The sequence below is a fragment of the Rosa chinensis genome, chromosome 1, assembly GCF_002994745.2.
Source record: "Rosa chinensis cultivar Old Blush chromosome 1, RchiOBHm-V2, whole genome shotgun sequence".
Lineage (NCBI taxonomy): Eukaryota > Viridiplantae > Streptophyta > Magnoliopsida > Rosales > Rosaceae > Rosa > Rosa chinensis.
In genome coordinates, this window is record NC_037088.1 from 3,427,879 (window position 1) to 3,445,411 (window position 17,533).

Genomic DNA, 17,533 nt, shown 5'->3' on the forward strand with positions numbered 1-17,533 from the left:
AGCTCTGAGCCTTTGAGGAGATCACCAGTTTAGTGCTTGATCAAGGAAGAACTGTGAGATTGAGAGAAAGAGAGAGAGAGATTCAAACAGATTCAAACCCAGAAGGTCAGAACAAACAAAAATCGACAACGAGGTCCTCACCTTCTGCGTCGGTGGTGGATGCATGACGAAGACTGGGAACGAAGTCCACACGACCACACCTTCTGCGTTGACGTCGATCTGAGGAGGAACAAGTCTCGATCTGAGGCGGAACAACTCTCGATCTGAGGCGGAACAACTCTCGATCTGAGGAGCAATAAGTCTCGATATGAGGAGCAACAAGTCTCGATCTGCGGCGGAACAAATCTCGATCTGCGGCGGAACAAATCTCGATCTGAGGCTGAATAAATCTCGATATGCGGCAGAGAAGATAGATCAACTGGTCTGGACTCTGAAGAAGAGTAGTCGCAAGTCTCTGCTGGTCCAAAATGGCCGGATGTGGTGGCTGGCGGCGGAGAAGTATAGGTTTGAGACTGAGAGTTTGAGAGAGAGAGTCTGTGAGAGAGGCGCTCGATGTCGATGTCGATGTCGATGATTGATGAGTGTTGACTCGATACTTCGATAGTGGGATAGGTTAGGTTAGGATTTTGCTAGTGAGGTGAGTTGGACTTCGACAGGTCGATTTGAGTTGGGCCTTAGACTAAAGAGACCCATTTTGTACAGATTGTATCTCTTTGACAGATTCAATTATATTTGATACTTCATCAAAACTTCTATAGTTCTATAGTTTTTATACACATGTAATATTCAATATTGTAATAGAAAATAATAAAAATATAATATTAATTTTTAGGGCCGGGCTTTTAGGGTAGGGCTGGGCCTAGCCCTTACGGGCTCAATCGGGTAGGGCCGTAAGGTAGGGCCGGGTTTCATTTGTATGACCCATACCCTACCCTATTTTAGAAATGGTCGGGCTGGGTCGGGCGGGTTTTGGGCCCAAAGGCCATATGATGAGGCCTAGTATGGACCCACTAAAGGAATTTTTAAGATCCAAACTTTCCAAATGCTTTGTAATTGCACCAGAAAGTGGACCACGGAAATAGTTTTGAGTGATGTTGGAAAGGCTTTGTGGGATTTTCCCGGTTGACATAGTTGAAGAGAATCAAAACTTCCAGCTTGGAATTGGGTTTGGTTCATAGTCGATATCCCATAGAATTGGGTTTGGTTCATAGTCGACTCTTTCCCATAGAATTGGGTTTTGTTCATAGTCGATATCCCATGACCATGTAGTAGTGTTTAGACTCTTGGACAGATTGATCATAGTGGTTATTTGGTGTGAGGATATTTCAGACAGCACCATCGGAATAGGATAACAAATAAAAAAGAAGAGATAGAAGAAAAGAGAGCTGGTGTGCCCATAGTAGGTCATTTCAGCTTGCACCTACTTTTTTTTTTATGACAAGCTTACACTTACTTTCTTTTGCAAAGATATGAAAGCATGCGAATGTGGAATATTTTAATAGAGAGGAGACTAATACCAATTGTTTTATTTGAATAGAGAAGAGAAGACTTGAAAGAAATATGACATCCACTTGTCTACCGTCTAACTTTTGTTTTGTTTGAATAGAGAGGAGAAGACTTGAAAGACATAGGCCATCCACTTTTCTACCGTCTAACTCTTCCTGGAAGTTACTTCTGGATGGAGAGGAGAGGACTTGAAAGTCAAGCCATGCACAGATTATATGGAGGCATTTTCCAATCCCACGTACCTTTTAGAAGCCACCACAACGTAATTATCACTTTCCCAAATTGCATTTGGGCATCTGAAAATTTGCTGCAAGAATGATAACTTTGTTCTTCCATTTCCTCCTCTTCTTGATCACTCCCTGTGTTACTAACCTCATCCCTGCTGTTCACAGCAAGTGTATTGAAGCTCAGAAAGAATCATTGCTCAATTTCAAGAAAAGTCTTGTATTTGATTCTTCTTCTTCCTCCAAGCTCATAACATGGAATTCGAATACCGAATGCTGTATTTGGCTCGGTGTAACTTGCAGCACGAATGGGAGTGTTGTTGGACTTGATGTCAGCAGCGAGTCTATCTCATGCAACATTGACAATTCCAACAGTCTTTTCCAACTACAACATCTTCAGAGCCTCAATTTAGCCTATGCCAACTTCAATGGCTCTTCAATTCCATCTGCAATCGGAAAGCTTACAGAGTTGAGGTATCTGAATTTAAGTGGTGCTTATTTTTCTGGGCAAATTCCCATCGAGGTTGCATACTTAACAAGGCTGGTAATTCTTGATCTCTCTGATAATTCCTACCCCTTTTTTGCTGAGAACCCGAATTTGAGCATGCTAATTCAGAACCTCACAGAGCTTACAGAGTTATATCTTGATCATATAAACCTATCAGCTGAGGGATCTCACTGGGGCCAAACCATATCATCTTCACTTCCAAAGCTGAGTGTGTTGACCTTGTCCTATTGTGATCTTTCAGGCCCCATTCATGAATCATTTGCCAAGCTTGATTCTCTATCCACGTTAATATTGTCTGGAAACAATATCTCTAGTCCGGTTCCAAAATTCTTTGCCAATTTTTCAAGCTTGATTTCCTTGAGTCTCTCCGCTTGTAAATTGTATGGAGCATTTCCCAAAGAGATATTCCAGGTACCTACACTACAGTCTGTTGACCTATCAGCTAATTCAGAGCTTCGTGGTTCCTTACCAGAATTTCTAAAGAATGGATCTCTCGAATCCCTAGTTCTATCTGGGACTAAGTTTTCAGGAGTCTTGCCGGACTCTATTGGCAACGTTGAAATGCTGTCTAGGTTAGATCTTTCAGATTGCAATTTCACAGGGGCAGTCCCAAAGTCACTGGCAAACCTAACACAATTGGGGTTTTTGGCCTTGTCATCCAACAAGTTTTCTAGTTCGATTAATTATATTCAATGGGACAAACTCATCAAGCTTGAGCTTCTCGACTTGTCCAACAATCTTCTCTACAGGAGTATTCCATTGTCTCCCTTTTCTATTCCCTTGCTGCAGAGGTTAGTTCTTTCTGGAAATCACTTCTCTGGTCAGTTTCTTGAATTTTCTAATGTCTCTTCGTACTTGCTGTACGAACTTGATTTGAGTAGCAACAACTTGGAAGGATCAATACCCGTGTCTATCTTTAATCTTCCAGGGCTTCAAGAGTTAAATCTTTCTTCAAACAACTTGAGTGATTTTCCTTTTTATGGCCTTCAGGAGTCGAGAAATCTTTCATTTCTTGATCTATCCCACAATAGCTTGTTGTTCAATCATAATGGTACCAACTCATCACACCCCTCCCTCCTTCAGATTCAGGCCTTGACGTTGGCTTCTAACAAGTTGAAAACGTTCCCAAGTTTCTTGAAAAGTCAATCTAGTTTAGCCTACTTGGACCTTTCAGAAAACCAGATTCCAGGTCAGATACCCAATTGGATTTTGGGGCTTCCTCTCAAAATTCTAGGTCTCTGTTGTAACAAGTTCGTAAGTCTAGAAGCTCCTTTACTTGGTTCTACTTACAATCTGTTTTATATTGATCTTCACTCAAACCAGCTTCAGGGACAAATACCATTGTTTATAAGGGGTAGTTATTTGGATTACTCAAGAAATAATTTCAGCTCTAGCATACCAACTGATATTGGTGATTTCATTTCTTCCACGGCCTACCTTTCTCTTTCAAGCAGTAACTTGTTTGGGGAAATTCCAATATCAATATGCAATGCAAGTGGTATGGTTCTTGATCTCTCTAATAACTCTTTGATTGGAATCATTCCCCAATGCTTGACTCAGACATCTTCGCTTAATGTCCTTGATTTGAGGAGAAACAACCTTAATGGATCTATCCCCGATACTTTTCTTCAAGGTTGTAATTTGCAAACTCTAGCTCTGAGCAGAAATCATATACAAGGTCGATTTCCAAAATCTCTAGCCAATTGTTCAAGCTTAGAGGTTTTAGACCTTGGAGTCAATCAAATAACAGATGCCTTTCCCTGCATGTTGAAGACCATATCCACCTTGCGTGTCCTTGTGTTGCGATCCAACAAATTTTATGGACCCATTGGATGTCCTGAGACCAATGGCACCTGGCCGAAGCTTCAAATCATAGACTTAGCTCATAACAGTTTCAATGGTGAAATACCAAGTACATCATTGACAACATGGCAGGCAATGATGGTTAAAGAAGATGATTACCAAACTTACCCTAGCTTTTGGAGGGCAGCAGGTGGTGGAAGTGGCCTTGTTATTGATTATGTAGATGCAGTAACAACTACAAGCAAAGGTCTAGAGATGGATCTTGTACGTATTTCAACTATCTTCACTTCGATTGACTTCTCTGCTAACAAGTTCAACGGAACAATACCCAAGGAAATGGGTCTACTGAGATTATTATATGCCCTCAATCTGTCCAGTAATGCTTTCACAGGCGAAATCCCATCATCCTTTGGTAACATGAGGGCCATCGAGACCTTAGACCTCTCACAAAACCACCTGAGCGGACAAATTCCACCACAATTTGCAAATCTCACTTTCCTTTCGTACTTGAATGTCTCATATAATCAACTGACGGGAAGGATTCCAAGCAGCACTCAGTTATCGACATTTCCAAATAGCTCCTTCGAGGGTAACAAAGGATTATGGGGGCCTCCTCTGACATCGGATACAACAATCGTATTGCCACCTCCGACGTTAAATGGAAGCTCAAGTAAGCCGAATTCTGGAGATGAGATTGAGTTGAATGTCGTAATTATGTTTTTTTGCTTTGTTTTTTCTTTTGGTCTGGTGTCGTAAGCTATGTTGTAGTCGTTCTTGCAATGTGATCACTTTACGCTTGTAACATTGATGAAATATTGTGTAGTGTGAGCAGGTAATTGCTCTGTTTTGTGATATGTGTTGTAGGAGAATAGAATTGTGTTTATTATTGATAATAGGAGCCCTTTATATAGGGAGTTTACAGAGTACACAAAAGGTAACAGAATCGGAATACAATTAGTATACCTAGGGTACTTTCCTATTACAACTCTAACCCTAGTTTGTAGAGGCACACATTATGTCGATATCCTTCAACACTCCCCCTTGTGCCGCTCAAACTTGGTGATGACACTTTGATTGTTGCCTCGTTAAAAACCTTGCCAGGTAACAAAAACCCTGTGGGACAAAAATAACCCTGGTCGAAGGACAAAAAGAGCACAACACGTCCTTCACTCTTCGAGATCGAACATGTAGACATCATGCCTCCCCCTGATGTCAATATCTCCCCCTGATTGCTACAATCATGGGAGTTCGGATAACTTTCTCAATCCGATGCTCTTCACATGTTTCTCGAAAGTGGATTTTGGTAACGACTTAGTAAATAAGTCCGCTACATTATCCTCTGATCGGATTTGGTTCATTTCAATATTTAGAAATGCTTGTTGTCATTTCGATGGAGGGGAGGAGGAGCACGGAAGTTGGCATTTTGCCTTGTGGGGTCCGATCCCACACTTCCGTCATCCCTTTTCTCTGTAGGGATAGAACAAGCCCATATCAATTGTACCTCTCAAATATCGAAAGATTGTCTTTATACCAATCTAATGGCGTTGCGTTGGCGCGGGGCTATATCTAGCCAACAAGTTCATAATAATTGAGGTGTCCGGTCTTGTATTGTGCTAAGTATAATAATGCGCCTATTGTACATAAGTAAGCACTTCTGCTATTAACACGTCTTCGTCATCATCCCTGGGACGAAACGGATCCCTTTTAGGGCCAAGACTACGGACGACCATGATGCATCTTTGACTTTATCAAAAATGTCTATTGACACGGTATACAAGTTCTGAATCTAGACAAATTCTCCCAAGGTCCTTCCTCTTAAACTCGGATTTTAGGTGTTCAGCGGTTTCCCTTAACTCTCAAGGGTTCCAATTATAAACCGCGACAATTGCAAATCCGGAACTTGTCATGGAAACGCGTGGGCATAGTTCATCATATCCCTTCCCAATCAAGTAGTCATTTTAGTGAGCATTTCAACCTCGTTGCAAATACGCTCCGTGGTCTAGAGCCACTTGACTTGGGTAAATAAAGTCCACAAGAACTTTCATTATATTCTGTATCTAGATCCCCATAAAGATACGTAGTGACCACATTTGTAAGCTGCATGTTCAGTTATTTGGAAACTACCAAACTGACAAGGTAGTGGAGTGCAATGACATCCATTACGAGAGAAATATGTCTTCTCGTAGTCGATTCCAGGGCGTTGTGAGAAACCTTGCACCATAAGGTGAGATTACCATTTCTTTTTCTCATCACGCTATCTAACGAAGACCTATTAATGTCAATAGGTTTTATGTTAGGAGGTGTTGGCATCTCAGGCCCTAAATCATTCCTCTTCGTTAGTGAATCCAATTCAACCAGGATCACATCTTTCCATTTAGGCCAAGTTTCTCTACGTTGGCATTCTTCAACGGAGTAAGGTTCGATGTCATTGGTCTCAATAATTCCACGTCCTCATGTACACTAGTGTAGTTGGTAGAGATCTCTATATTTTCAGGAATTGGTTCTAACATTGAGGCGTCCCCCAACGATGTCTCTTGGACATAACCACAATCCAAAATATTCTCATGAGACGGATTATGAGTATCAATGATCAATGGATCAAGTTGTGCCAAACTCGCTCTCTTCTTAGGGCGAGAATCCATCGAACCTATGGGTCTCCTACTCTCTCTAGCGGAACCCATGGCCTATGACGCCATTATGCCACCTTTGTGGCGTCACCATTCTACCATCCATGGTAGTGGTGCAGTACCCATCTTCTCTGGGTGGCACCATGTCCTCTTGCAGGCATGTTTGCAGCAGGTATATGTGATCTCGTCACTTTTAGGGGATCAAGATGAGACATAGTGGGGACAGACCACGACAATTCCTGTCGTTCCTGTTGAACATTGACGTTCTAATCTCCCCCTAACGACGGGAAGACTGTCTCATCAAAGTGACAATTCGCAAATCCAACGAAATAGAGATCGCCTGTCAAGGGTTCTACATAGCGGACTTATACTTAGGGATTCATGTCCAACAAATATATATATGCTTTCGTTGCAATGACTCATGTTGATGCGCTGTGGCGGCGCAATTGGCACATGAACCGCACACTCAAATATGCATAAATACGAGATATTAGACTCGAACCCAGTCACTAGCTGTAACGCAAATAAAAGTTGAGTGGCTGCTATGAGTCGTAGACGAATTAGCATAGCTGCATGCAATATTACATAACCCAAGCGGAAATATTGGTGCGCATTACCAATGTCCGGGCTACCATTGTAGTCGTTTAATGGTGGCTTTTCCGCGAGACCAATTGGGTGTGTACATGGGAATATGATACTTGATATCAATACCCAATGATATGCAATAGTCATCGAAAACTGTCGATGTAAATTCTCTAGCATTATCAAGTCAAATTGACTTAATGGGATGATCTGGGTAGTGAGCCCGTAGCCATATGTTATGTGCTAGGAGTGTAGTATAAGCAGCATTACGAGTGGATAATGACACAACACGTGACCAGCGTGTTTGCGTATCAACCAACACCATAAAACATCTATATGGTCCGCAAGTTGGTTGATCAAATCCATAGAATTCCCTTAGATTCTTTGTGAGAATGAAATTATTTCCTCATCTCCTTTGCATAGGATGGTCTCAATCCTAAATAACAGGCTTTACAGAACGAAACATGGGCTTTATAATCAACCAATAAAGGTTTTGGTGAAGCCATAGTGTCACAATAGACTTGAGAAGTAGATAGAGGAGTTTATGGCGTCAATGCCATGTATTTACCGCAGGGGGTAGGCGGCACGGGCCATGTATGGCCTATCTTTGCACAATCATGGCGCCATGAGGCGCATGTGCAGCTCCTCGAACCAATTCTTGGTTCTTACTTTTCTTCGTTCTGAAAATGGATGTCCGTGTAAAGTTTTTAATACACGGATCATCATGTCAAAGCCTATATGTGTCAAAATCCCATAAGTCGTCTCTCATGACATAGTTGGATTCAATAACTCAAATAGTGGTTGCATACAACCCACTAGAGCGACACATAAGTTTCTCTAATACTCGTTCACGTCCGTAGTCATTAGAGGTGATGCAAAGGAACTCTGTCCATTCTCATAATGTGTTTCCACATGAAAACCATTGGCTCTATAAAGTTCGAATTAAGGTATGTCCAAGACATTAAGTAAAAGAATTGACACTTTATTAATAGCCAATGATTACATCAAAGTTTCCAAAGTCTAATCCAAAATAAAATCAAAGTAAGACACATTGTAGTCACTCTATCCGTTTGGTAACTCCAATAAAATATGACCAGGAAAGTAGAGAGAGATGTTGGTGGAGCAAGGCTCTCTTAAGTACCAATAATCTCAATGACTTCCTAGACATCACATTTTATTGGGTCCGCCACATAAGAAAGAGTTTAAGACAATTGTCATTTATTGACTAAGGCAAATTGCCATTACAAAAGTTCTTGGAAAAATAAAAAGGACTAATCTAATCAAAGTCTGTTGCATCCATGTGCATTTCATCTTCAGCTTTGAAGTCCTCTATGGTGAGATTGACATCTCCACCATCTTCTTCTTCTTCTGCAAGGTACACTTCTTGCTCTCTCAGGTCCCTATATGCCCTGTAGCTTGCAGCTAGTTCCTCACTTGCCTTGCATTGCTTGAACCAATGCTCAATTGATCCACATCGATGACACTCATCATTGTGGTTGCCTCCCTTCAATTGAGGTGCACGTTGTGCACGTTGTGGGCGTTCCCTAGGAGGATTTGCGCCTCCACCACGACCCATGGCGCCACCACCACGAGCCATGGCTCCATTATCACGGATAGGGTTGCCACGACCTCCTCTCCCACGTGTGGTGTTGCCACCACGTGTATCCGCTCCAAACTTGCGGTTTCCTTCCTGATTAGGGCGGTTATATGGACCCATACGTCCCTCATGTCCCTTATGCCTAGGGTTCCGCTCCTTGCGCCCTCTTTTGGGTGCATTATAATTCGCCTCATGAACGCTCTTAGTTCCAATGGGCCTTGAATTATAATTCCTCATGAGAATGTTATCATGTTTCTCAGCTACAGATATGATATTGATAAGCTGATGAAACCTCGTGATCCGTCCAGCATTGACTTCAGTACGGTATTGCTTTGATACCACAATGGCTGAAACGGGGAAGGTGGAGAGAGTCTTCTCAATTAGCTCTTGCTCTGTGACAGGTTGTCCACAGAATCTCAACATGGATTGTAAGCGAAGAGCCTCTGAATTATATTCAGTAACAGACTTGAAGTCAGCAAAGCGCAGATTATTCCATTGAACCTTCAAGTCAGGGAGGAGGGAATCTTGGACATTGCCAAAGCGCTCTTCTAGCGCTACCCATAGCTCTCTTGCATTCTTGATCGACATATACTCCAATCTGAGTGCCTTTTCCATATGGCGTCGCATCAAGATAACTGCTTGAGCATGCTTTGTAGATGTTCGGTTGAACTCAATATCCGGGTTAGGTGCCTGGATTATGGGTAATATTCCCTTTGAAGTGAGATGGTTCTCAACATCGGTTACCCAACTGTGGTAATCCGAGCCTGTTGAGTCAAGCATGGGAAAGTCGAGTCTAGGTTCATTCGACATCCTGAAAATAAGAAGAGAAAATATATTAGTTTCGGAGTTAAACTTCCACGAAAACTAAAATAATATGATTTCTGAGCTATGCTTCCAAGAAATCAATTTCCAAGAATCTCTTTTGGATTAGACCAAACGATAATGTTTTAATATGGTCACAATTTGACGCTTATGGACGCTCTTAGTCCAAGCATTGTGAACGCTCTTAGTTCACACGAACACTCTTAGTTCGTTTAATTATGAACACTCTTAGTTCGTTAAACGTGAATCCCCACAATTCCGCTTTGTTAAATATCAAACTCATTTGGCAACATATATTCCAATTATTTGCAGAAAATAAAATGAATTTAAATACAAGAAAGCAGCAACTTTAATTATAAAAACTTACGTGATTGTTCTTTGCTTTTGAAGACACGCGCGTGTTGGAGCAGGCGTGTTAAGGCAGCAGCAGATTTTTCTTTATTTTCTGGGCTTTCTTCCTTTTTATTTTTTTCTGGCCGGGTCGCTCCCTTTTTTTTTTTTTTTTTTTTTCGGGCCGGGTCCCTCCTCCTTTTCTTTCTTTTTTTTTCTTTTCCGGCTGGGTCCCTCCTCCTTTTCTTCTTTCGGGTTTCTTCCTTTTTTTTTCTGGTCTTCCTCTGTTCTTCCTCTCTGCTCTGCAGATAGGAGATGCCGGGGCCGGAGCGACGCTGCAAATCGGAGGAATGGAATGCTGGGCTGCGGCGAGCTGGTGTGGCGGCGTCTGGGAGCGGTAGGCAGGTGCAGCGCGGACTGGGCTGCGGCGGAGCACGGCAGAGAAGGCGCGGTGAGTTGGTCTGGGCTGCAGTGGGCTTGCGATGCAGTGGATGGAGGCTGCGGCCGGCAGGAAGATGAGACTGTTGTGCAGTGGGCTGGAGGCTAGGCTGCTGGGGTGAGGCCGGCTGGAGTTTTTTTTTTTTTTGTTTTTTTTGTTTTGGGTTGGCGGCAGAGAAGAAAAAAGATTTTTCTTCTAGGTTTTTTTTTCTTTCTGAAGCTAGGGTTAGAACTCGTGCTGATAACGTGTTGTAGGAGAATAGAATTGTGTTTATTATTGATAATAGGAGCCCTTTATATAGGGAGTTTACAGAGTACACAAAAGGTAACAGAATCGGAATACAATTAGTATACCTAGGGTACTTTCCTATTACAACTCTAACCCTAGTTTGTAGAGGCACACATTATGTCGATATCCTTCAATAATATGGTTATTGTTTTCAAATATCCTCCCATCTGAGCAAGATAGAGACAAATCTGATAGAGAAAGTTGGGTTATAGATGAATCGTTCAGGGGATCGCACTCGACTCTTTCCCATAGACATGGGTTTGGTTCATAGTCGATATCCTATGACCATGTAGTAGTGTTTACTGTTTAGACTCTTGGAGAGATGGATCATAGTGGTTATTTGGTGTGAGGATATTTCAGACAATCAGACAGCACCATAGGAATAGCCGAATAGGATAACAAATAAAAAAGAAGAGATAGAAGAAAAGAGAGCCGGTGTTCTCATAATTGGTCATTTCAGCCTGCACTTACTCCTGTTGCTGCTAAAAGATATGAAAGCCTGTGAATGTGAGAGAGTAATACATGCACAAGAATGCAGCAGGTTAAATAGCAATTTGAATAAGAGAGGGTTGAGAGAGATGCTGGGCGTGTTGGAAGGGGGAGTTTAACTGGACAGTACTAATCTTTTCACTGTAGAATTATAGCCTAAAACAAAAGTCTGTTAAAAACCATATACATGCTCACAACATATGCACATAAATCATAAAAGGGTTTAAGGTTTACCTTCAGCAATCACTGGCATGGATTCCATCTTATGCAGCAACCACGAACACTGAATATGGCCTTCTGTTACTTACCAACTTGCTTCTCAATAGACAGAACAATATGCAAAACGTCGGGTAGTAATCAGGGACCAATTCATCTGTATATATAGGAGACTTAACCCTCAAGAAGCTTCCCATTAAAGCTATCCATATCGGTTTAGGTTTCCTAGTTAGATTCTTAATGTAACACTTCATTGTAATCTTTCTTGCAGACTAAGAATAGGATTACTTACCTTAATGAATAGATACACTGCTTCATTAAGTTACAAGTATTGATTTACTGTTTGTATCCATGTTAAACTAGGATTGATATTAAGCTAATCATCAATTACTTTATGATGATATGTGTTATGTCCATATTTGATCTTACAATCCCCCCTTGGACTCACACATATCATGCTCGATGATTTGCACCAGAGAACATCAAAACCTACTTAACTTACTGAAGTGCGCGCCAGATAACAAACTTAAATCGAAAATCCATTCCAACATGGTCAGATCACAGTTACTTATGCAGAGCAAGAAACAGTATACATTTTAACAAAAATGCAGAGTTTCAAAACCACAAACACAAGCTCCTGCAATCCACATATGTCAAACCAGAAGTGATACAATATATGTTAATGTGTATCAACAAGTAAACATATATTAGGTCCTACTTTATGTTCCTAAAACCAAAAACTCAAGCAAATTTACTGAACACTGATGGCTTAAAGATATTGCTTGAACCTTAACATCATGCTTCACATGATTTAAGCCATCTGATAGCAAGTATAACTTTAAACACAAAATCGATAATTTTCAGAACATTCAACAAAAACTGCAGTAATAACCAAAATCTGAAAATACCTCAAAATTTATTAATAATAAAATCTATCATTACAAACAAGTTGTGATAAACAAAATAAAAGATCACAACTAAAACACAAGAACTCAAAAAACCTTAGAATTTTAAATGCTCCAACTGGACTAACTCTCTACTGAACCTAAGCATCTAAATTAGCTAAAATTCCAATGCTTGCTGTATGTTTCTGGAATGCTGCTACTGACAATGCCTTGGTGAAAGGATCTACTAGCTGTGAATTTGTGTCAATACTCAAAACAGCTATTTCACCATGCTTTACTCTTTCTCTAACACTGTAATACTTTAGATCAATATGCTTGGAATTATTTTTTTTTACTGTTCTTGCTAAAGAAAACTGCAGCCTCATTGTCACAATAAATTACAAGTGTTCCAGCCACAATGTGACTCAATACTTTGGTCTGCATGAGAAAATTCCTAATCCAAAGTCCTTCACACACAGTTTCATATATTGCAATAAATTCAGCTTGCATAGTAGAAGTTGAAACAAGTGTTTGTTTCATGGTTTTCCAAGCAATAGCACCTCCTGCAAGCAAGAACACATATCCACAAGTGGACTTGGAGTCTGGATAATTCCCTGCAAAATCCGAGTTTGAGAATCCAATGAGTTTCAGATCCTCCACTTGCCTATAAACTAGCATGTGGTTTTTAGTTCTCTGCAGGTATCTCAACACTTTCTTCCCAGCTACCCAATGTTCATGGCCTGGATTAGATTGGAATCTTGACAAAATCCCTACTGCAAAAGACAAATCCGGCCTAGTGCAGACTTGTGCATACATGAGACTTCCTACAAGTCTGGCATAAGGCTTTGACTCCATATTTTCTTTCTCAACATCACTATTGGGACTTTGCTTCTTGGTTAACTTATCTCCTTTGGACATGAGAACTTCTCCAGCTACACACTTCTCCATACCAAATCTCTTTAAAATTTTGGTAACATAATTCTGTTGAGACAAACCAAGTAGTCTCTGTGCCCTATCTCTTTTAATCTCAATACCTAGTACATAGGATGCTTCTCCTAAGTCTTTCATGTCAAAATTCCTTGACAGAAAACTCTTGGTATCTTTAAGCAATTTAATGTTACTGCTAGCCAAAAGTATATCATCCACATAGAGTACCAGAAAAATAAAATTGTTCCCAACAGTCTTCAAATAAACACACTCATCAACAAGATTTTCTGTAAATCCAAAAGTAGAAATCACAGAATCAAATTTCTTGTACCACTGTCTAGAAGCTTGTTTTAGGCCATAAATTGATTTTCTTAACTTACACACTAAGTTTTCACTTCCAGCTTGTACAAACCCTTCTGGCTGCCTCATATAAATCACTTCATCTAGTTCACCATTCAAGAAAGCTGTTTTAACATCCATCTGGTGCAGCTCCATATCAAAATGAGCCACCAAAGCCATGATTATCCTAAACGAGTCTTTTGTAGAAACTGGAGAAAAAGTCTCAGTAAAATCAATGCCCTCCTTCTGTGTAAAACCTTTGGCAACTAATCTTGCTTTATGTCTCTCTACGTTGCCATTTGCATCTCTTTTGGTTTTGAAAACCCATTTACAACCTATAGGCTTCTGGTTGGGGTCAGGTTCAACTAATTCCCAAACTGCATTTTGACTCATGGAATTAATTTCTGCTTCCATTGCTTGCTGCCATTGATGAGATTCACTACTTTCAATGGCCTGATTAAATGTAGTTGGATCATTGTCTTCTGCACAGTCCATTTCAATTTCTGCTTCTTGCAGATAAACAATGTAGTCACTCTCTTCCCCCCATAAGTTGGTTTTCTTGCTCTCTGTGATCTTCTAGGCTGAGCCACTGGAGGATGGTGAGGTTCAGTTACTTGACCAGTTACGTGGTCAGTTACTTGACCAGGGACAGTTACTTGGTCAGTTACATGGTCAGTGACATGGGCAGTGACTTGACCAGGCACAGTCACTTGGTCAGTGACATGGGCAGTGACTTGATCAGTGACATGGTCAGTGACATGGTCAGTTACTTGGCCAGTTACTCGACCAGGTACAGTTATTTGGTCAGTGACATGGTCAGTTACGTGACCAGTGACATGATCAGTTACATCTTGTTCTAAAGGCAATGCTACACTTATATTCTCATCTGACACAATTTCCTCAAAATCTGAGGTTAAATCCTCAAGGTTTGTATTGTGAACTTTTTCACTTAGAAACTTTACTTGATGTGTTTCAAAAATTCTAGGTGAATGATGAGCAGAATATAATTTATAGCCTTTAGATTTATTTGGATAACCTATAAAATAGCAACTAACAGTTTTGGGGTCAAGTTTATTCAAGCTTGGATTATAAATCCTAGCTTCTGCATGACATCCCCAAACATGACAGTGATGAAGACTAGGTTTCCTGCCACACCAAAGCTCAAAAGCAGTATTTTCTATGGCTTTGCTAGGTGTCCTATTGCAAATATAATTTGCAGTTTTTAAAGCCTCACCCCACAGAAATTTAGGCAAACCAGTTGTACACGTCATACATCTAACCACGTTCAAAAGAGTCCTATTCTTTCTCTCTGCAACACCATTCTGTTGTGGATTATAGGGTGTTGTGTATTGAGCTTTAATTCCATTGTCTTGCAAAAACAAGGCAAATGGACCCTTTTGTTGGCCGGATTCAGTGTACTTTCCATAGAACTCTCCCCCTCTATCTGACCTCACTGTTTTGATTTTCTTTTCCAGTTGATTTTCTACCTCAGACTTAAAGATTTGAAAGGCTTTCAATGCTTGTGCCTTTTCTGAAAGTAGATAAATATAACTGTATCTAGAAAAATCATCAATGAATGTGATAAAATACACATTCCCACAGATTGTTTGATGCCTAAATGGTCCACATATATCAGTGTGTATGAGTTCTAATAAATTTTGGCTTCTATATGCAGTCTTCTTTCTAGTATTAGTTATTTTTCCCTTAAAGCATTCAACACAGTCTGTTAGATCAGAAAAATCAAGTTCATTTAGGATGTTGTTTTTCACCAAAATTTTCAGTCTCTCTTTTGAAACATGGCCGAGTCTTCTATGCCATAAAAATGCAGACTTTTCATTTAGTTTGGTTCTTTTAACACCTGTTAAAGTGTTAGTACTTTTTGTGTTATTTTCAACAAGTAAAATTTCTTGTTGAGCCATTGAACAATTTAACTGTAAATAATCATTCATAATAACACCAGAACCAATTTGAACAGAATTTTTAGAAATAAGAATTCCATTACTATCCATAACAAGTCTACAACCAGATTTTACTAAAAGAGAAACCGAAACCAAATTCCTTCTCATGGAAGGTACATAAAAAACATTGTCCAAAACTAACAATTTTCCTAATCCTAAATCGAGCTTTAAGGTTCCAATAGCCTTGACTGCCACTCTCATGCCATTGCCTACACACAGGTTCACTTCATCACTTTTTGGGATTCTCCTCCTTATGAATCCCTGCAAAGAATTAGTAATATGAATAGGTGAGCCTGAATCTATCCACCAAGACTGTGGTTCAACATTTATAAGATTAATTTCTAAAGAAAAAATTGTATTAGAAAAAATCTTACCCTTTTTGGCTAACCAATTTTTATAGCCAGTGCAGTCCTTTTTCATGTGTCCTACTCTTTTGCAAAAGTAGCACTTGAACCTAAATGGCCTGTTTTCCTTGGCCACTGCAGCTGTTGAACTCTTAGTTATGGCTTTGATAGGCTTGAGCTTATTCTGGGGCTTTTTCCTTTTAGGCTTCTCAATGAGGTTAATGGTTGTAGCAGGTTCCTTTTCTTCCTTGATCCTAGATTCTTCATCCACACAGATGGATATAAGTTCATCCAGAGTCCAGTTTCCCTTTTGAGAGTTGTAACTGGTCCTAAGATGACTAAAACTGTTAGGCAAGGAATGTAGTGCATAATGTACTACCTGCTCATCCCTAACCCCCATCAAGAGCTCCCTGAGTCTGCTATTTATATTGATCATCTTCATAATATGCTCTCTAACTCCCCCTGAACCCATGTACTTCAAATCATGAAACTCCTTGGTTAGCCTAGCAGCTTCTGCCTTTTCACTTTCTTTAAACTTAGCACCTATGAGTTCCAAAAAATCTGATGCTAGCTCAGGTCCTTCTATACTTCCTCTGACAGTCTTGGACATAGAGGTACGAATGAGGTTCTTAGCCATTCTATTGGATCTATGCCACTTCTTGTAAAGGTCAATTTCTTTCTTGAGGCTCTTTTCATTCAACTCTTCAGGCTTATCCTCAGTAAAGCAATAGTCTATATTCTCATGCATTCCCATATAGTTCTCTACAGAATCTAGCCAAGCTCTATAGTTGGTTCCAGTTAACATCAAGACACTGTTCAAGTTCATGTAGGAGTTACCTAAGGAGCAAAACAAAAATTCATGTGAGTTCTCAATTTGTAAAGAAAATAACTTTAAGTTTTCTGTGTTTTATTTAGCTTTAAGCAACCAAAACAAGAACATACAGAAAACCTAAACAAACCATACTTGCATTCATATCAGTCCATAACCAAAAACAATGTTAAGCAACACTTTTGAGCAGAAGCATAACATCCTGGAGTTCTTTATCAATATACCATGTTCAATGAAAACAAGTTATCCAAAGAAATTTATCCACATCTTTAGACAGAAGAAAAATTTCTAAGTATCTGTATTTATTTTCATCAAGCATGCATATTGCTGTTTTGTATTCTAAAACCATACTTGACCACTTCTTTGGAAGATAAAACTGAAGCATAGTTTTAAAACACAAAACACAATTTCAGTTTTGTTACTCGATCAGTTACATGGTCAGTGACCTGACCAGTTACGTGGTCAGTGACCTGACCAGTTACGTGGTCAGTGACCTGACCAGTTACGTGGTCAGTGACCTGACCAGTTACGTGGTCAGTGACATGACTAGTTACATGGTCAGTGACCTGATCATTGTTTTCTGCCAACATCAATGAAGAATGCTTTGTGCATCATAATCACTTATGCCAACAGAAAACCACAAAACTCATGAGCTTTTAACTTTATATTCTACCCAGATTCATCCTTGTAAGAAAATTAAGCTCTCGTATCTGTCAATTTTAATTGTGTAAACAAATTATGGGAGATTTTTGTTCTTCATGCAATTTTACACAATCACAGATACAATACCATATCATCAATCAATTCATCATGCATATTCA

General features: G+C 40.0%; 1 protein-coding gene across 1 annotated transcript; it reads left to right on the top strand.

Annotated features, from left to right (window-relative positions):
* Positions 1-1,821: 1,821 nt before the first annotated feature.
* On the top strand, positions 1,822-10,546 carry LOC112198500 (receptor-like protein 7). Its single transcript, XM_024339638.1, has 2 exons — positions 1,822-4,711; positions 10,308-10,546. The coding sequence occupies exons 1-2, from the start codon at positions 1,822-1,824 to the stop codon at positions 10,544-10,546; spliced, it is 3,129 nt and encodes a 1,042-aa protein (XP_024195406.1).
* The last annotated feature ends 6,987 nt before the right edge of the window (positions 10,547-17,533 follow it).